At 44.5% G+C, this 21267-nt stretch overlaps 1 protein-coding gene across 1 annotated transcript in view; it reads left to right on the top strand.

The window, feature by feature from the left end:
• Positions 1-21267, top strand: part of DNAH8 (dynein axonemal heavy chain 8) — a 1853457-nt gene that overhangs the window by 460536 nt on the left and 1371654 nt on the right. Inside the window, exon 14 of the mRNA XM_063918852.1 lies at positions 19973-20049. Coding sequence (XP_063774922.1) covers positions 19973-20049 — 77 coding nt within the window. The remainder of the gene's footprint in view (positions 1-19972; positions 20050-21267) is intronic.

Genomic DNA, 21267 nt, shown 5'->3' with positions numbered 1-21267 from the left:
TGTGAATAGCCATTGCCTGATTGTTCCTGATTACCTCCCAATTTCCTGAAATTGGTGAGATTTAAACATACCAAGTATTTATCTATGGTACTGGTGGATCTTAAGGCTAGGGGGTCTAGTTATATTATATTCTTTGTCCACCGGTCCCCTCCCCCTTCTGTGTAATTCAAGTACCTCAGCTAACTCCAAAAAAAGATATGGCACTAATCCTGCATCTTTTCGTCTTAGAGGTACCTGTGAGCACATCCAACATTCCGTTTGGTTTAAGACCTTACCCACTAGTGAGTGGTAATCACTCAAGGGATGTCTGTCACCTTATTGCTAGACTGACATCTCTGGATGCTCTCATCTTCAAATATGGGGTCACAATAGCTACAAAATACAGTATTCCTCAGACAACAGCCTATCACGTTACCTCCGAACTCCGTAACTACTAGACCTTTGATTTTTCACTGGCTTTAACATACTGATCGGCTAATCCTGGGATCCTATAAGGAAATCACTCCTTCCTCCAGAACCAGTTCCAGTCCCACACTCGACTCCTCATGAAAAACCTCGCAAAAATAGAATGTACTGAAAAAAAATTGTTTGTCAGCGGGAAAGAGAGAAAAGAGAAATAGAACAAAACATCTCTTGTTCATAGCAAATCAATTACAACGACTGGTCTTTCTGTGATCCTTTAGCACGCTCAGGTAGTGTTCAACAGTGCCGCCTCTCAGTCTTCACGGAACAGACTCTCTGGTGATACTTTTACAACTAGTTCCTTCCGGACTACCGACTTTCCTGCAATGGGAATCGTGGACCAAAGTCTCTCTCTCGGCTACTTTCACTGGGATAGTGCTGTCAACAAAACTTGGTACGGTCCTTCCCACCTGTCTAATAGGCAACCTGAGCGTAAGAACAATCACACAGTCTCTTGGTTCACAATCAAGACAGTTAGTATTTGACATACCAGGAATCAACAGTTTCAAGTTCTTTTGTCAAGTTCTCAAATGCTGGCTCATCTTGATAAGGTACTGTACTGTCACCTCATTGGTGTATTTTTGATCATTGTGCGGATCAATCATGACATGAGGTTTTCTTCCAAAAACAAAAAAAACAAAACACAAAAAACAAAAACAAATTTCAAAGAGGGTGATTCGTTAAGTGAAGATCTGGGAGTGGTTCCGATGCTACATTATACTAGTGGCAGTGTCTATGATCACAATAGTCCAATTTCTCAGACGTCCTAGAGGATGCTGGGGACTCCGTAAGGACCATGGGGTATAGACGGGATCCGCAGGAGACATGGGCACACTATAAGACTTTGAATGGGTGCGAACTGGCTCCTCCCTCTATGCCCCTCCTCCAGACCTCAGTTAGACTCTGTGCCCAGGAGTGACTGAACACACACTAGGGGAGCTCTACAGAGTTTCTCTGGAAAGACTTTTGTTAGGTTTTTTATTTTCAGGCAGACCTGCTGGCTACAGGCTCCCTGCAGCGTGGGAGTGAGGGGAGAGAAGTCAGACCTACTTCTTCTCAGTTCAAGTGCTCTGCTTCTTAGGCTACTGGACACCATTAGCTCCAGAGGGTTCGAACACTTTGTTCGCCTAGCTGCTAGTTCCCGGAGCCGCGCCGTCACCCCCCTCACAGAAGCCAGAAGAAAGAAGCCGGGTGAGTATGAGAAGAACAGAAGACTTCAGATGGCAGAAGACTTCAGTAACGGAGGTAAGCGCAGCGGTAGCGCTGCGCTCCATGCTTCCACACACCAACGGCACTCACAGGGTGCAGGGCGCTGGGGGGGAGCACCGTGGGCAGCAGTTACTGAGTCTCTCTTTTCACTGGCAAAAGTCATATTCGGGCACCGGCTCCGCTACCCCCGCCAGTATACAGCAGCGATCGTGGGTGCAGGGGGGGGGGGGGGGGGGGCGCCCTGGACAGCATTATATATGTTAATTGAGGAGGTATATGGTGTATAGACACTATATACGGTCCCCTGTCCTGCATATAAAACTATATTATATCGGGACTGAAGCGCGCCGAAGAGGGGGCAGGGCTTATCCCTCACAGCAGTGTTCAGCGCCATTTTTTCTCTGTCCCTGCCAAAAAGGTGTACAAACAAGGGGGGACACAGGTTTTTAGTGTTATAGGGAATTTAGCACTATTTTTTAGAAAGAGGCATATAATCATTGCTGTGCATGTTTCTTTGTGTGTTCCCTGTCAGAATATCCTCTATAGTCCACATGTGTCTACACAATCAGTTATGGGAATCACTGTCGGCATCGCCGACGCCTGTTGGTACTTGATGCTGTAGATGCTGAGTCAGCAGGTCTGTAGTTGTATGCTAATCAAAAGTAAACACTGTATGGGAAACACAGTAGGTGTGGGTGACCCTGTCGGCACCAACTGCTATTACTGGGTGTGATTTAACATGCTATAACTGCCTTATGCCCGTATATATATATATTTGTATATGTATGGTACGGTTCCATGGGCCTGTAGCTCGTGCACAGGCTCGGTAGTATATGTGGGGGAGTGTTATTAAAATTATTAACGTATGCTCCCCTCGGACCCCTCAGGGTCGCAAGAATGTTATTTTGCCTGGTTATTACTCCCTGCTGTCGACGACTGCTGGGTTTTCTGTCGACCATAAGGTTTCCTATTCCCACAATGGGGGCATTCAGCACATGGTCATACACATTCCGAACACATTAATGTCACGAGGGACCCGAGGGTTCTGGACAATCCGCTTATATGTATGTTATATATATATATATATATATATATATATATATATATTTATTTAGGATATGTGTGTAATTGTGTATTACATTATGTATATTCATATTATGATTTATAATGAATGCTGCAGTAATAGTATTCCTTCTCATGTGCTGGTCGTTCTGTTGATAAAGCTCTAGGTCGGCCATGACGAGTTGGTCTCAGATCCTCTCGAGGAGTCCGAATGTTTATTCTTTTCTCGCCAAGTTTAGAATACTGTGAAAGTCAACTCCTGGTCGACACGGGGCCCGGTCACAAAGGATCGTATACAGGAAGCTAAGTGATATTTTATTTCTATGCTTTGGGCTTATTGGCATTACATGCACATGAAGGAGTGTTTGTATTCGGAAAGACATCCGATAGATTTACCCTAAAGAGAGAGGGGATGTTCCTTATGTTGGTTCTTCTCTATAACATTGCGGCAGGCTGCCGTGCGACTACAGGAGGTATGGCCAAGGGAATGCTGAGGTTGACTCAGAGAGATGATGGAGTATTTTCCCTGGGTAGGTGTAACCGCTGTTTGAGGATGCCTTAGTTAAGTTGCTCTCGGCTGATATCTCTGGTTGTTAGGTTCCTGGTGCTCAGAACAAGGGAGATGTTATGAAGCGAGTCCAGAGCACCAGGACGTAATGCTGGGAAAGGGGAATGGAAAGGGAATAGCCCCTGGCGCCCTATCTCCGTTGTCTCACCCGTGCTGTCAGTACACTCTTGCGAGACTATGGTTGCTTGAGCCCATGGCAGCCGCGTTTGAAGGGCGGATTACGTCTGCCCAACTTCGATGCCCCCTCAGGTCTTAATGAGAGACAAAGAGTGAACCGAGACAGGGTGATAACAAGGGGCCCTCTGACTAAACAACAAGGCCAGGGGCTACTAACAAACCTAAAGCCAAAGTATGTGCGGCTTGCCGCCAAAGGAAAAGAACAACAAAGGAAATGCTGACCACACGCCGACTATACTTTTGTGTACCGGCGGTGACAGCATAAGCAGAACCCTCTGCAAAACACCAGTGACAGAAATAATAAGGGAATACAGCGGCCTAAGCCAACGGACGCGGCCGTGCCGCTACTCACGGAACCGGTACGAATACTGGCAAACGGACAGGAACTCCCAATGCTGCTGACACAGACTCTCAGAACTGGAGGACAGGCAGAATCCCAAACGACAGACCGGTGGACACCAATAAGCCAGAAACTTGCACAGGCAAAGGTACTGGACCTCAGGACAGGAACGCCTCACGGCAGGACACGGGATCAGACATAGGAATCGACACAGGGACTGACACAGGAATCGACACAGGAAGCTCAGGAACTAGCAGGAACCAAGCTCAGAACTCAAGCAAACTGAAAACCCAGGAAATATCACCAGCGTCTGTGAATTGCAAACAGCCAGCATATAACAGAGAGGCCTAATTAATAATCCCATGCAGCTGCCTTGTTGCATGATTCCAACTGACCAGATGCAATTAGCAGCCAGGTGAGGCTGAACACAAGGGAACAAGCTGCAATTACACAGACTCACCAGCGGCAGCAGACAAGAGTATTCTAAAACAGAGCAACAGGAAATCCTGGCATGCAAGACAACTTTATAAACATAAAATAGGAATGAACCACTACCTGTGGTTCATAACAGTATCCCCTCCTTAAGGGTGAGCTCCGAGCACCCCATGACACCTACGGGGAACATAAACAGAAGTATAACATGAAATACAAAACTGCAAAACAGGAATGAGCCACAGCCGTGGCTCATAACATCACCCCCCCCTTGAGGAGGGGTCAAAAGACCCCAAAATTCAGACTATCCAGAACAAGGGATACAAAAAAAAAAAAAACCTGACACACTGGTCTAACAGACAAGAAAACAAAAAAAAAAAAACAAGTTGTAGCAACAACTTGTAACAGTGCCCTCCCCTTGATGGTGGCCACTGGACACAAGACAAGGGGAAGAAAAAAAAATCTTTTTTTTTTTTTTTTATCAAGGCAAGAGTCAAAAATTATTTCTTTTTCTTCTTCTTCTTTTTACAAAGCTCTTTAGGTCTGACCAAGGTAATTCCCCAAACATTGTCTGAACTGATGGTACCACCCAGCAAGGCTGCGTTCAAATCAGAGACAGGTCTCTTACCCTTGGGAGCTGAACTTTCTGGTAAAGTACTAATATTAGAAGAAGTCAAAAAAGCACATCCTGCAGTCAAAACAACGGGCTGGGACTCTTGTGCTGAGTTTGCAGTATTTGGTGGACTCTCAGCAGACAAGACGGCTGACCTAGACGAACCTGAATCAATTTCTTTGGAACCATATCTTTTAATAATTGCATCACTGAATGCTGGGGGATCCTGAAGAATGGGATCTTCAGCTTTCATTAAGCTGGTCGCCCACTCAAAAGGCTCTCCTCTAAAAGAATAAATCAGATAGAGCACAAGGTTCTCTGGAGTGATGCCCAGAAATGGTCTAGACAACATAATAATGTAATAGTGTTTGTAAAGCGCCAGAAATTGGGCTAAGTCCCCATCAAAGATTATGGATGTTGAGATATCAGAGTCAGGATCTGTTTCCTTCTCATCTGACTGACTGGAGTGCTTTGCTAGGACCTGGTCACTATTGACCTTACTCGAAGCTGAGACTCTCTGAACCCCACACGGGGCAGTGACTTTCTGAACCCCACCCGGGGCAGTGACTTTCTGAACCCCACCCGGGGCAGTGACTTTCTGAACCCCACCCGGGGCAGTGACTTTCTGAACCCCACCCGGGGCAGTGGCCTCCGGGAACCCCGCTGGGGCAGTGGCCTCCGGGAACCCCGCTGGGGCAGTGGCCTCCGGGAACCCCGCTGGGGCAGTGGCCTCCGGGAACCCCGCTGGGGCAGTGGCCTCCGGGAACCCCGCTGGGGCCAGCACCTCGGATTCTTTTACTGGGACCGGGCCGTTGGCCTCCCTGACTGGGATCGGGCCATCGGCCTCCCTCTCTGAGTCGATAATTATCAAAAGTTCTCCCTGGACTATGACTTCCGGGACTTTTGCTGAAGCAATAACGTTCAGATCCTCCACTAATGCTATGCTTCTTAAGTTCTTTCCTGGGGAAGCGACTTCTAGACCCTTCTTTGGGGCTGCGTCTCTCGAGACCCCACTTGGGGATATTACTTCAAAGATCCCTTCTGGGGTTTTGCTTCTCGAGTTCCCTTCAAGAACTATGGTTTTAGAGACCCTTTCTTGGGTTGCGCGTTTCAAGTCCCTACCTGGGGTGACAGCTTCTGAGACCCCTTCCGGTATGGACACCTGAACTATAATATTTGATGTCCCTCTATAAGCTAGGGCATCGGGTACCACTCCAGCACTCTGGGCATCGGGTACCGCTCCAGCACTCTGGGCATCGGGTACCGCTCCAGCACTCTGGGCATCGGGTACCGCTCCAGCACTCTGGGCATCGGGTACCGCTCCAGCACTCTGGGCATCGGGTACCGCTCCAGCACTCTGGGCATCGGGTACCGCACCAAGAACCTGAGCATCGGGCACCACTCCAGGACCCTGGGCTACGGGCACCACTCCAGGACCCTGGGCTACGGGCACCACTCCAGGACCCTGGGCTACGGGCACCACTCCAGGACCCTGGGCTACGGGCACCACTCCAGGACCCTGGGCTACGGGCACCACTCCAGGACCCTGGGCTACGGGCACCACTCCAGGACCCTGGGCATCGGGCACCACTCCAGGACCCTGGGCATCGGGCACCACTCCAGGGGCTTGCAACTCCGCTTCCACAGGAACCTCAAGAGAGGAGAAAAACATTCTTTTTTGATTCCTGAATCTATAATGGGGCTCCCTTGCCCAAGGACCCCAATTATAGGACAGAGAGCTTTTTAGTGTGGGTTGTGTGACAAGTACCTCTGCCACAGTAGAGACAGGAGTAGGTCTTGTATCCTGACTCAACTTGGCCAGAGGGCAAGACTCGTCACCACACTTTGGCTTGCGCAACTCACAGGTCTGCAGATAGTGGCCTAAACCCCCACAATATAGGCATAAGTTTAAGTTTCTGCGACGCAGACGCTCCTCTTCTGAGAGCCTGGGCCGCAGAAAACTTTTAAACCTTTTCTCTTCAATTAAACCAGAGGATTCTCTTGTCACCATACTGTGAACAAGAGTCTCTTTAGAGATAGATGTACTCTCAACGACTTCTGGCAAAATGAGCAAGATTTTAGTCAGAAGGTTTTGCAGTTGCTTTAGGGATTGCTGCAAAACTTCTAGTCGCTCTGGTCTCAAAGCACTGAATACAGAGTTCAGGGCTGCGAGAGATGCCTGCAGGGCTTGCATAGTAGACATAGGAGGATTTAAAACTAGACAGGACAAGACAAGACAAGGCAAGGCAAGGCAAGACTAAATTTTGCTAAACAAAACAAGACTTTTTTTTTTTTTTTTTTAAACACCGGACTGGATTCTAAACACCGGACTGGATTCTAAACACCGGACTGGATTCTAAACACCGGATTCTAGACAAGACTGGATTCTAACACCGGACTGGATTCTAACACCGGACTGGATTCTAACACCGGACTGGATTCTAACACACTGAAATCTAGACAGGACTGGATTCTAGACTAGACACTGGACTGGGCCAAAAAAGAAAAAAAAAGTTTTATTTCTTTTTTGTGGTATGGCTGGTGATAATGTTAGGTTCCTGGTGCTCAGAACAAGGGAGATGTTATGAAGCGAGTCCAGAGCACCAGGACGTAATGCTGGGAAAGGGGAATGGAAAGGGAATAGCCCCTGGCGCCCTATCTCCGTTGTCTCACCCGTGCTGTCAGTACACTCTTGCGAGACTATGGTTGCTTGAGCCCATGGCAGCCGCGTTTGAAGGGCGGATTACGTCTGCCCAACTTCGATGCCCCCTCAGGTCTTAATGAGAGACAAAGAGTGAACCGAGACAGGGTGATAACAAGGGGCCCTCTGACTAAACAACAAGGCCAGGGGCTACTAACAAACCTAAAGCCAAAGTATGTGCGGCTTGCCGCCAAAGGAAAAGAACAACAAAGGAAATGCTGACCACACGCCGACTATACTTTTGTGTACCGGCGGTGACAGCATAAGCAGAACCCTCTGCAAAACACCAGTGACAGAAATAATAAGGGAATACAGCGGCCTAAGCCAACGGACGCGGCCGTGCCGCTACTCACGGAACCGGTACGAATACTGGCAAACGGACAGGAACTCCCAATGCTGCTGACACAGACTCTCAGAACTGGAGGACAGGCAGAATCCCAAACGACAGACCGGTGGACACCAATAAGCCAGAAACTTGCACAGGCAAAGGTACTGGACCTCAGGACAGGAACGCCTCACGGCAGGACACGGGATCAGACATAGGAATCGACACAGGGACTGACACAGGAATCGACACAGGAAGCTCAGGAACTAGCAGGAACCAAGCTCAGAACTCAAGCAAACTGAAAACCCAGGAAATATCACCAGCATCTGTGAATTGCAAACAGCCAGCATATAACAGAGAGGCCTAATTAATAATCCCATGCAGCTGCCTTGTTGCATGATTCCAACTGACCAGATGCAATTAGCAGCCAGGTGAGGCTGAACACAAGGGAACAAGCTGCAATTACACAGACTCACCAGCGGCAGCAGACAAGAGTATTCTAAAACAGAGCAACAGGAAATCCTGGCATGCAAGACAACTTTATAAACATAAAATAGGAATGAACCACTACCTGTGGTTCATAACAGTATCCCCTCCTTAAGGGTGAGCTCCGAGCACCCCATGACACCTACGGGGAACATAAACAGAAGTATAACATGAAATACAAAACTGCAAAACAGGAATGAGCCACAGCCGTGGCTCATAACACTGGTAAGTCTACCCTCGTGAAATAGGTTCCCTCACAACAGTTGATGACGCATTCTTTTGTGGGATGCAGTCGTTTAAACCGGATCGATTCCGTTCTTTTTTCCTTTTCTGTGCAGGAAGGTGAAAAGGTAAGAGTTCTGCAGCCTTGTTAGGTTCGCAGAAGCGGATGTCGTTTTCTGTTTATACCACATCCACCACATGTCGCTGAGTCTATCTGGATGGAGCCCACTCCGGTGGAAACTTGTCTACTACTTTCAGTCGGTCCGGGAATAGACTAGGACCTGTGAGTAAATTATAGAATCCTAAGGGGGGCATTCTGGCGTTACAGATGTTTCCCCTCACTGATTTTTCTAATAGATTTTGCCGTTTTCCCTCTGGAAGAGGAGGTAGTACGAGACGCCATACCAGAGGTGCGTCAGGTTCAGGGCATTGTCCTGCTGTCCCTTTTCTTATAAAAAAAAAAAGGCTATAGGTTTAAATGCATTGTTCTTCGCATTCAGATTACCTGGGTGGATATCCAGGATTGTCTTTGCTATTCACCAGAGTGATGGCAGTGGGATGGTATTCTTTCAATAGTAAGAGCCATTGTTGTTCTGTACTGGGACAATCTCCTGTTTTAAGGCGAGATCAAGACACAAGTGGTGAAAATTGTTGTTTTCTCTCTGACTGTTCATCAACACAGGGGAAGACTGTTTTTCCCAACGACGCAGGCGTCGGAGGTGGGTATCAGAGTAGATACGGAATGGTTGAAGTTCTGTGTGTTCCTGTGGAAAGAGGTCTGAGGATCCGGAGTCAGATCAGATTTGCAGTGACAATCTATCAATATTTTCTCGTTAATGAAGAAGATCGGTGCGGCCTAAGAGGACTTTTTCGGTGAGCAGGTCAAAGGACAGAGTGGTTCTCACGGGGCCAGTTGGAAATGTGGTCCGGGTCTCACCTGCGCATGCGCTGGAATATAATCCTGATGACCAGGTTTTCGCTCCTGTGGTGTCGGCTTAGTTCTCACCTCCTAGAGGGACGAAGGTTCGGAATCCAGGATGAGATCCTGGTGTCCATGCATGCAGATCTCCGAGACTGGGGAGCAGTCCGTCCAAGGGAAGTTTTTCCAGAGGAAAAGGTCGAGCTGGGAAGCTTGTCTAAAATAAGCTTTCTTGAATTAAGAGCTATTTTCAATGAACATATGCTTCGTGATCTGCCATTGTTAATTCTGTCGGTCGACTTGACAGCAGTGGTGTAAGTAAGCCACTAGGGTAGAACAAGGAGCAAAGCGGCAATGGCAGATGCCAAAAAAGGTTTCCCGCTGGGTGTAATGACTGGTAAATGCTTTATTGGCGGCCTTCGTTCCGGATGTGAGCGTCGGAGAAATAGATTCCTCTGCAGGCGCGATCTCCATCCGGGAGAAATACGATCGTCATCGAGAAGTTTTCGCTGAAGCGACAAGTCGTGGAGAAGTGCCTCCATTGGACATGTTGGCGTCTCGCCTCAACGAGAGATCTCAGAGATATTGTTCCAGGTCAGAAGACACTCAAGCTATAACAGTGGATGTCCTCAGAACACCTTGGATGTATTCAATTGGTCTATGGTCCCCTCCGTTTTCGCTCTTCTGAAGGCGATAAACGTAAGAAGAACAAAGGTTCAGGTGATCCTCATTGTTCCGGTCTAAATGAGGAGGGCTTAGTATCCAGTGCTTCAGGATTTACTCATAGAAGATCCCTGGCCTCTTCCTATACGTGGGGAATTGTTACAACAAGGCCCGGGCGTCTATCAAAACTTACCGCGGCTGCGTTTGACGGCGTGGCGGTTGAATGACATATCCTCACCAGAAAGGAAATTCCCAGTGATGTCGTTTCCACACCTCTTCGAGCTAGAAAAGAAGTAATGGCAAAGCCTTACCACCGTGTTTGCGGAAAATGTGTGTCTTGGTGTGAATCCAAGAAGGCTGTTATGGAAATTTTCAGCTGGGTCGTTCTTCTCCATTCTTTGCAGACAGGTGTGGGTGCAGGCCTAAAGTTAGGCTCCATTTCAGTACGGTTTAGGCCTTGTAAAATTTCTTTCGAGAAAGAAGTGGCAACCTTTCCGGAAGTTCTGACCTTCGTGGAAGGAGTACTGCACATCCAACCTCCATTTGTGCCCCATTGGCACCATGGGACCTTGACGTGGTGTTGTGTTTTCTTGTGTCAAGATGTTGGAACCTTTATGACAGGTTGTGTTAAAGTTTCTCTCTTGGAGAGTGGTCATACTTTTGGCTTTGGCGCCCACAATGCGAATGTTGGAAGTAGCGGTTGGGTCTAACAAGAGCCCCTGTTTGATCTTCCAGGTGGATAGAGCAGAATTGAGAACTCGGATAATAGTTCTAAAAAAAGTGGTTTCGGTGTTTTGCAGAAACCTGCCTATTTGATGCCTAGGGTTGCTTAAGAATTGGCTGATTCAAGGTCTCTCGATGTAATCAGGGCTTTGAATATTTATGTCGCTAATTTGGCTTAGATTGGGGAAACAGAGGCTCTGTTTGTCCGGTATGCCCCAACATGGTTTGGGCGCCTGCGTATTTGCAGTCTGTTACACGGTAGATCTGTGATACGATTCGGCGTGCTCATTCTACGGCTGGATTGCCGTTACCGAAGTCGGTGGCGACCTATTCTACTAGGTAGATGGGCTTTTCTTGGGCGGATGCCCGAGGAGTCTCGCCGGTTCAACATTTGCCGAGCGGATACTTGGTCGGGTTCAAACACTTTGGCTAAGCTATACAAGTTTGATACCCTGGCTGATGGGGACCTCATGTTTGCTCAATCTGTGCTGCAGAGTCGTCCGCACTCTACCGCCCGGTCTGGAGCTTTGTTATAAACCCCATGGTCCTTAGGGAGTCCCCAGCATGCTCTAGGACGTATGAGAAAATAGGATTTTAATACCTACCGGTAAATCCTTTTCTCTTAGTCCGTAGAGGATGCTGGGCGCCCATCCCAGTGCGTACTGTGTCTGCAGTTATTAATTATGGTTACACTCTTGTGGTGTTTCTTTTCTGTCAGGCTGTTGCTGACTTTGTGCATGACATGGCATGCGGTGTCTTATTATTGGTTGTGTTGACACACTAGTTGTGTTACATATTCTCTCAGCATGTGGCTTTGTATTGTTCATGCTGTGGGCTGGTATTCTTTTGAATGCCATGTTCTGTAGTATGTTCGTGGTGTGAGCTGGTATGATGCTCATCGTGTTTAAACAATAAATTCTTTCCTCGAAATGTCCGTCTCCCTGGGCACAGTTTTCTAACTGAGGTCTGGAGGAGGGGCATAGAGGGAGGAGCCAGATCACATCCATTCAAAGTCTTATAGTGTGCCCATGTCCCCTGCAGATCCCGTCTATACCCCATGGTCCTTACGGAGTCCCCAGCATCCTCTACGGACTAAGAGAAAAGGATTTACCGGTAGGTATTAAAATCCTATTTTCAAGCTTTGCTCCTACTTCTAGATGTACCATTTCTATACACAAATTTCTGCGCAATTTTCTTTGCGGTAAACACAGCAGCATCCGTGGCGGCAGGAAAAACATCAGTGCACACCAATACATAACAATAATTCCTAAAGGGTATTAACTGTACGAAGTCGATTTGTATTACCTGAAAAGGTCTGTCTGCAGGAGGGATATGGGATGGCTCTGTTGGTACTGCCTTACCAATATTCTTCCTCAAGCAAGTAAGACATGTCATTGCTTTCTTACTTGCATGAGAAGAGAACCCTGGTGTACTCCAGTAGGCTCTTACCAGCTTGCACATACCTTCTTTACCTAGATGAGTCAGACCGTGTTCCACCTCAGTTAGGCTTGGGAGATATGCTCTGGGGGCCACTGGCTTACCGTGTCCATCTCTCCAAAGTCCTGAGGACTCCTGACCATATCCCTTCACCTTCCAGACCTCCTTTTCCTGTAGGGAACACAAATTTGTATCTTAATTTAACTGTTGTGTGTTTGCAATGTAGAGTATCATGAGCATAACTCAAAAAGGAAAAGAAAAAAAAAACATCTTTAGAGGAGAGAAAAAAGAAGAAAATATCAGGTCTGCGTTCACCAACGGGCATATCAGTGTCTATACAAAATTTCCCTTCACCAGTATTCTCATTCTTCCTCCACCCTTTGTGCATGACAAGGCACACTGCAGTAATACTGGTGTTATCGTGCTGGTGAGATATACTGGGTTCGGGCAGAACTCTGAAGGACCAATTAGGCATGTAGTGTTTGAACTGTATTCAGGTTCATGTATTGTACCACCCTGTGTGAACGCAAAAGATGAAGAGGAAACTGTGGAGAAATAGAATAGAGGTTGGTGACAGATAAGTTTGTAGAGGTGGAGAGGATTTTATTAAAATGACAACTGGATTGGGCACTACGGGAAATTGACTCTCAACTATCTTGTTTATCCCCCTTAGATCCTGCACTAGCCTGTAACCCCTCCCCCACTCTTTTTCACAGGGAAGATGGGACTATTGGCTGTGCTGGACGTCCTGACTAGGATGCCCTGCTGTAGCAGCCGCTCTATGACAGGGTACACTCCTAATTCTACCTCTAGCTTTAGGGGATACTGAGGGATTTTTTTGAGCTATCCTGCCACCTTTTATTTGTACTACTAATGAGGCTACATTCACCATCAATCCAGTGTCCTGTCCATCTTAAGTTCATAGGGAACCTGGTATCTGTGAGATAATTTCCTCTACCTGTGATGGACATGAATCTAGAACAGTGTAATGCAACATTAGTCTTTGAGGATATCTAACATACCTTGTACTTCCTGAGCGGGAGTACAATATATGTATTTGACATTTAACAAAATTTCTGTTACGTTAATCAGGGGCCATTTCTGTTAGGAAAAAGAAGGAAAGGAAAGGGTTTAGCATTGTAGGGGCCCAATCGTAACTTCAGCAGGTTTTTGTCAAAGGGTAATGTTGCACTTCTTTCGTTCCTCCCATTTGCCAAATTTGTGTTTTCCAGTGATCTTATCCAGACGGAGAATTTTCTATTACTGCAAAAGACAAAAAAAAAAAAATTAACAAGCTTCTGGGTCATGCGAAGTATTCATTCAATTCTTCTCATCCCGTTTTAAGGGTCTGTACATGGTCCAACAAACATTTCCGAGGTCCTCTTGACTAGGTGCATTACTAGGAATGAATACCTCTTATATGGTAACTAAAAGAAATACCCAGGGGTTACCCTATCTCTGTCCGCTTTCCTACTGGCAAATACTAATGTGCGGACGGGTTTTTCTCCATTTCTGACGTTACTTTCTTGATTTTTATTTTATTTTTGTTGTTTTACTATATATGTACACGACTGACACCATACTTACCAGTTCCACTGGTCTCAGCCACTTCTCCCGCAGGCTACTGATCTTCTTTTACCGGTTGGATACTCCTCTGAGTACATGAGAAATGGCTGAAACCAATCAGGTCGCCTTCTCCTCCTAAATAAAACTTTGACATTCATTAGTACATATATAGGTTCCATTCATATTTTTTCATATTTTTTATTATTTTCTATAGTTTGTATGCTGGCCGTAACTGCTTCCACATCTACATATGGCGGTGTACTTGCTTTCTCTTTTTCTTCCTACTTGTTTATTGTTGCTACAAGTTCAAACAGTTCTTATATCTCCGTTCTTGTCTTATATGACTTTGGTTAGACATACCACCTGCTATACCTTAGGATCAAACTCACCAACCCCAGGGAATGATGCCCTATCATCAGCAGTCATACGTACCCATTCATTGCAATAAGCCTCCGCATGTGAACCATATTTCTCACACATAATAAACCTTGCTGATCCCCTGGGCAGCAATTCTCCAGCCTGAACCCTGCATACTGAACGTCTCTCACTTGAGCAACTGGCTCCCATATTTATGGGTCTTTTTAATAACTAAAAATTCCCACAAACACCAAAATACACAATGCAAGCAGACGGTGAAAGTCTCTCCGAGCGCCTTTCACTCGCTCTCGCCCACGCTGGCCAGTACAACGATACACTGTCGATAGTGGATTGCAATGTACCCAACTTAGGGCTCCTATAAGACCTTACAGCACCGTAATTTATTGTGGTGGAGGTTCTGTTGGAATATTTTCCTGAGAGAGGCAGCGAAAAATTCCTTTTCGGTATCTTTCCACTGTAATTTTTGTAGGATGAAAAACAGAGAAATTAGGTAACTATTGTTCACCCTTTCCAATGGACTTCCACCAGGGAGATTTCCTGAAGTAATCAAAGAAAAACCCCTTTGTCTATACAATCACGCCTGCGTATGCTTTTCCACAGCGCATATGACACAGTGTTATCACGTTGTGCTGTGTAGAACACACGGACGTCGATTCAATCGCACAGCCTATATATACTAGTTATTTATATGCCCTACGATTGCTGTAGACCACCTAGACCACTCTAGACCACCTAGATTTGGGACACCTAGACCACCTAGCTCTGACCACGCAAGGTATCGAACCCTACGCCACCGGGCCTCTACTAACCCAGTGTTACCACGGGACCCGAATTTCCGGGGTTCAGCTCCACTCACTCCACTTTCACTCACTCAAATACACCTTGTTTTTCTTTTCTGTACAGGCAGTACCGTTTAAACAAAGTTTTACACTAATCTGCTTTTGAAATGGGATAGTATTGTATTTAATGTATACTATCCCGCCTTTAATTGAACAACTATCATGTGATTTGTACTTTGCGCCCACAATCCTACGCAACCTTGCGTAAACACGCGACCGTGCGTGCGTTTTACGCCACGTGTGCGACCCTGTACTTTGTCCGGACCATGTGTACAAACGTGCATCCGCAATAAAACAAACCACACAATCTCTATAAATGTGAGCAATACAAACTATTATCGCTCACAAACACAACCCACACTTGTTCTGTATAAACCTTTATGACTAGGACAGAACTGCGTTTTGTGTCTTTATAATTACTCCCTTAATACACTTATTTCAAATTTATCTATATAGCAAACAAATGTATCCGATTTCACACAGATCTATAATGACTAATAACCTATAATTTAAATGCTATGATTCAGATTGGATAGCTATCTTGCAGAACATACACTGATATAAATATACACATAATTATAATAATAATAATATTATATATATATATATATATATCATTCACTGGCCTTATATGAGACACCTCACCTCTTCACTGCCTCTAATTTGCATATCAAAGATATTTGCTTTTCACTGCTAAAAAAAAAAGTAGTTACACAGGTTAATTTGCATTTCAATGCCTATTCTCCACAAGTTTTGGAAGAACAGAAAGAAAAACAACAACTCTTTTTTTCCTTTTTCTGTCTTTGTGCAACCCCCCACTTGATGTAAGGTTATTACACACAGACAAGAAGGGAGAAAAAAACCATTTACTTATCTCACCATTTACTCTCACTAGGCCAGAGGCAGAACTCTGGGAGGCAACAGAGTCATCTGCCGCCGGGCTTCTGCTCTGAAGGGGGCACCTCTCCTCCCATTCTGTGACACCATTGAATTAAGTTAATTGATAGCTGTCGCTGTCTTTTCAGTGGCCGACTTCCTCACTGGTCCCTGCATCTTACAAATCACACCCTTTTCATTATACTGTAGGTACACATTTTACACAAGTATCACACCCAGGATTAGAAACCACAACCTATTACACTGGAAGCAGACACCTTACTGATGGAGCTATATTCTCCTGTATAGCAAATATGAGAATTTTAACTATATGAAGTTACTTCTCTGAAAATTACACGTAACTTCATATAGTTAGAATTCTCATGCTTCCTCTACAGGAGCAAATAGCTCCATCAGTAAAGTATCTGCTGTTAGTGTAACAGGTCGTGGGTTCTAATCCTGGGTATGACTGCTAAGAAATGTGTCATTTAAAATAAAAGACAACTAAATGTACAAATACAGTATATAAATTTTTTTCAGAACACTCCACACACACACACACACACACACACACAGATGCACACATACATACATATATTTATCTTAATATAGGAAATAGGGGGGCACCAATATTTATCTTGCCTCCAGGCAACTGTGACGAACTTACGCCACTGCACTAGGCCCAATTAAAACTTTGTAATTGACTATGGCATGGGTTAAATAAATTCATTGGTAACTCATAAATGGTGCTGGATTTGTAGATATGTGGAAACTTTGTGACAAAGGAAACTGATAGTTCTGAGCACACTGAAAATCAGCTATTTAGAAAGTGACCTTCCTAAAATGGCCACTGCTCCTCCCCCTTCCACATCCATGAGGCTTACACAAGATGGTGGACATGCCATGTGGCTAGGCCAAAATGGAGGACAGACCATGCGGCTGCTTTGTCACAAAGAAAACTCACTCCACACAGGCACCAATAGTTACTTTAGGCCTGAGTTTTTAAAACAAATATACACATTTTCTCAGCATGCTAACACAGCTATATCATGGCTATGCAGCAACTTTTAAATGTACTTTAAATCTACTTAACAGATAAACAATCCAATCTGAATCAAACACAATATGACTTATTTGAACTTTTGCAACAATAAAAATACGCTGTAGCATCTTAAATATTGTGAGAAACACACTGTTCCTTGAATTTCATATCAGCGGCTTACTGGTAACACAACAATACACGTGGATGTGATTTGTCAGCATGTCGCGATTCGTCCATCGTTAGCCGGTCGACCACAGTCGCGCTTTTAATGTACAGTGCATCATTAAGAACGTGATATCGCGGACGCGCCCCCATCTGTAAATGTCAAATTGCTTTCTAACAAATATTTAAAATGCCCGCTCTAATATATACTGTGGACGCCTGCGCATCTTATTAACATGTGCTATGAATGTGCGCTATACGTCGCAAAACACTGCATCCCATAAAAGAAAACAATACACCCACACATTATCTGAGTTCCAAAGCTCATTAATGTATATATTTGTTATTAAAAGGATATGTATTCAATATATCACAATGTACAGTATATATATATATATATATATATATATATATAGTTGCACGGTTACAATGTACACAGTAAGCAGTTAATACAAACTAATTCAAATACATACATGGCCAGTAATACATCACCATCTCCCTCAATGCACTTTATAATCGATCCAGTTCCTCCATCTTTAGCTGTGTCTCAACTTCAGCTAACAGAAGCAAAATATTACCAAAACTCCATCTCGCTCAGGACCCAGGGGTAAACAGACTTCTGTGTGTCTGATCAGCAATACACTGAGTCTCTTGGGCGCGTTCACAGATTTCGTGTCTAGGGGAGGGAACTTTTTCATTCATGATGAGTCATTGGTCAGTTCATATGCAAGCCTTGAAGACATCAAAAGGGCTGGCCTGAGTTTCCTGTCTATCACATGCTTTGAATGGAATCCTTTTGTTCTCATCAGAATTGTGGCTTTATATTTCTACATTCAATCATAACTACTCATAGCAATGTGCTACAACTTAATAACAAGCATCAAATGAATCTACACATTAATCTGGTTACTGTGACACCAAACACGACATGTTCATATTGCTATGCTCCAATAATACAAATACATGGCGTTACTCCATTATATAATTTAAAACATTATGATGTCTGGCGCTTGATATGTTCAAATTATGTGCTGTATGAAATATGTGTCGAATCTATCTCTGTGGCATGTCTGTGTAAATGCGTATGTTACCATATATTGCTGTGCTCGCTGCGCGTATTTGTAAGTATAGCGACTCATAATGTGTGGAGTCTGTATGTTCTCTCTCTGTAATATTTTTGACTTCGACAGTGGTGTTCCTGTTTAATGTGTTTTCTGAACCATTGGTGAACCATAAACATCAAGACTTGGGTGATAAATTAGATTTACAAAAAAATCCTTTTTGGGCCCCCCTTTCAAATGTTTATGTTTTAGCAAAGGTCTTTCTTCAGACTTTGTCAAGCGTTGGCCATTATAGAGTTCAGTACAACAGACAACGCTTTTGTTCTGGTAACAAAAAGGAGAAAGGTGTTTTACTCAAATCTTTTTCTTTTCCAAAAAGTTGATGACCTGCGGCTGAAAAGAAAAATACATAGAAGAAATACATTTGTATAAAAATAGTGTACCTAACTTGGAATTACTATAGCTGCAAACTCCAAATGTGAGTGTGTGTGCACTCACGAAACAAATACGTCTCTTTTTGACAAAGCCTCCAGGAAAGAGGCGAAACTGGTCAGAAGTTATACCCTATTTTTTCTCATTCATTGGACCCCCTACTTGTATTATCTTCTACATACTTTGCAGCCAATTGGGACATTCATTTCCAGGCATCTGATTATAAAACAAAGGAGAGTATCCATCTTTTCATGAGTACCTAGGCAAAATGTTATCTGTCTTCGAGGCAGTCCCATTTCCGAATTTCATTCCAGGGAATTGCAGAATGATCTACTCTTGAAGTCGAACAGTTCCCACCTATGTCTGGCCCTATTGCTCTATCTACAAAGACCCACGTCTAACCTGCATGGTGATTACAGACCAACCATTTGTCTAGGGGAAGAGTGTTCTCAGTATGGAACTTGATTATTCTGACAGATGCCAGTCTCAGGGGCTGGGGTCCAGTCATGTGACAACTGACATTTCAGGGGAGGATTTACTCAGTGTTGAGGACCACACCACAATTTCAAGTGAAGGTTGTTTAGAAATGTCATATTAATTAGCCTATTGTGGTTTCCTATATGAATCAGGTCACTGTGCTGGTGATGTAGACAGCTCTCTTAATAAGCCATGCCCTTAATTATTATTGTATCTTTATATTCTTGTATACTCTGTCTACAACACATTGATTTACCACAAATTTTATTGAGCAGAAAGTGTTTATGCACACAAGATGACAAAATCCACCCTGGGGGGCCAACTTCGATGGAGTCTCAACTGAGCATTTATTGGCAGACTACGCATGCACTGTTGCTGCAATGCGCAGATGCTAAGGTACCTTTGCGATGCCGCTCGTACTGAGGAATCAGTCGCAGAGTGATTGACAGGATGAGGCCGCCGAAGTTTGTCATGACTGTTTTTGTGGCGTGTCTTACAGACGCTCCCAAGCTGCAGCACAGCTCCCACAGCACCAGAGAAGACATAGCGTCTCTCCCTAGACAGTGCAGGAGCCATGAGCTGGAGGAGTTGGCACAACTGCTACGTCCCAGGCCAACCCCGCCCTGGTACGGCCACACACCCCTCCTTACGGCACTGTAGTGACTTATGTGCCTCAGAATATGAATGTAAGAACTGCTCAACTGTTATAATACAATAGTCTCAATAAAATGACTTTATTGTTAATGTTACATGTAATAATGGGTAATGGTAAGTGTGCTTACCAAGTTATTTTTATTTAGACAGAGATTCAGGCTTTTATGAGTAACTGCTTTCACAGATCACTGTTCCCACAGCAAGCAGTCCAACTTCTTCAAAGGTAACCTATATTTATTTAATGTACCTATGGTAATATTACTTTTGCTTAGGTTAGGAACATTAAGTGGGATATCCAATTACAACCGATCCATTTTCCGAAAGTGAAAATGGACGAATATCGTGATTAATGACCTATGGTCATTATCACAGTATTTCCATAAGGGTCCATTTCTATCAGCCGAAAAAACGAACCCGCGATCGTGCGAAAACACATGATCCCATGTGTTATTGCAGCCCTGGTAACAGCTTAACGCGGACTATGCTTATATATGCTAATAGGATAGCCCCCGGCAATACAATTAAACCGTGGGTAATTGGATACCACCCCACCCTCCATATCTCTATAGGGCACCAGGTGAAACCACACATCCCTAGATGCCACATCTCCTAGTGCACAATTAGCAGTGGTGCACAACATCAGCACAGAGCCCACAATAGAGCGTTCCAAAATCCCCCCCATGCCCCCAACATACACACTTGGCTACACCCTTCAGTTTGTTTTGTTAATTTTTTTACTTATTATATCCTTTTTAATTACATTAATGTTGTCTACAAATTAACTTTATTTTTCTTGTTAAACATGTAACATTAATAAGAATTTGAAGACTTATTCAAACTACATGAGAGAATGGTATGTACCAGCATATTACTTGATAGGATACAGTAGAGAATTTCAAGCGATCACATCCATGCTATTCTAAAATACACTCCCCCATAGGCGGCGTCTAGTTGATCGCACGAGCAGCAAAAAGTTGCTACGTGCGATCAACTCGGAATGACCCTCTATATCCTTGCAGTTGGGGCACCGACAGTGGAATCCCGGCAGATCACGGTAAGTGTTGAGATTTTGACCATCGGGATACACTGTTGGGATTTTGACTCATTCCCTATTTGAGTATGGGGCACACAGCCTTTTTATGCACTTACTTTTATTACACAGTGCATCATCTGTAGTGTAAGTTTAGGTAACTTTCAGATAGTTTTTCTCTGTTAAATCGTGTGTATAATTTTGGTAAGTTATTTAGCTTTACATCCCCGCAGACCATAGGTGCTGGCCATTCATTAAGTTAAGTTGGATGGGAACATAATAGTTTCAACCACAAAGCGCTATATGCAAGGACTGTGTACTTTTCATTAATATGTTACAAGTAGTACAATTATCTCAGAGTGCCAATTGGTTGAAGAAAATAATGTACATTACTGCAACAAATTTCATTAT

This window comes from Pseudophryne corroboree, chromosome 4, assembly GCF_028390025.1.
Source record: "Pseudophryne corroboree isolate aPseCor3 chromosome 4, aPseCor3.hap2, whole genome shotgun sequence".
In the NCBI taxonomy this organism is placed as follows: Eukaryota; Metazoa; Chordata; class Amphibia; order Anura; family Myobatrachidae; genus Pseudophryne; species Pseudophryne corroboree.
Note: the sequence above shows the minus strand (reverse complement) of the source record. Positions and strands in the feature narration are given on the sequence as shown.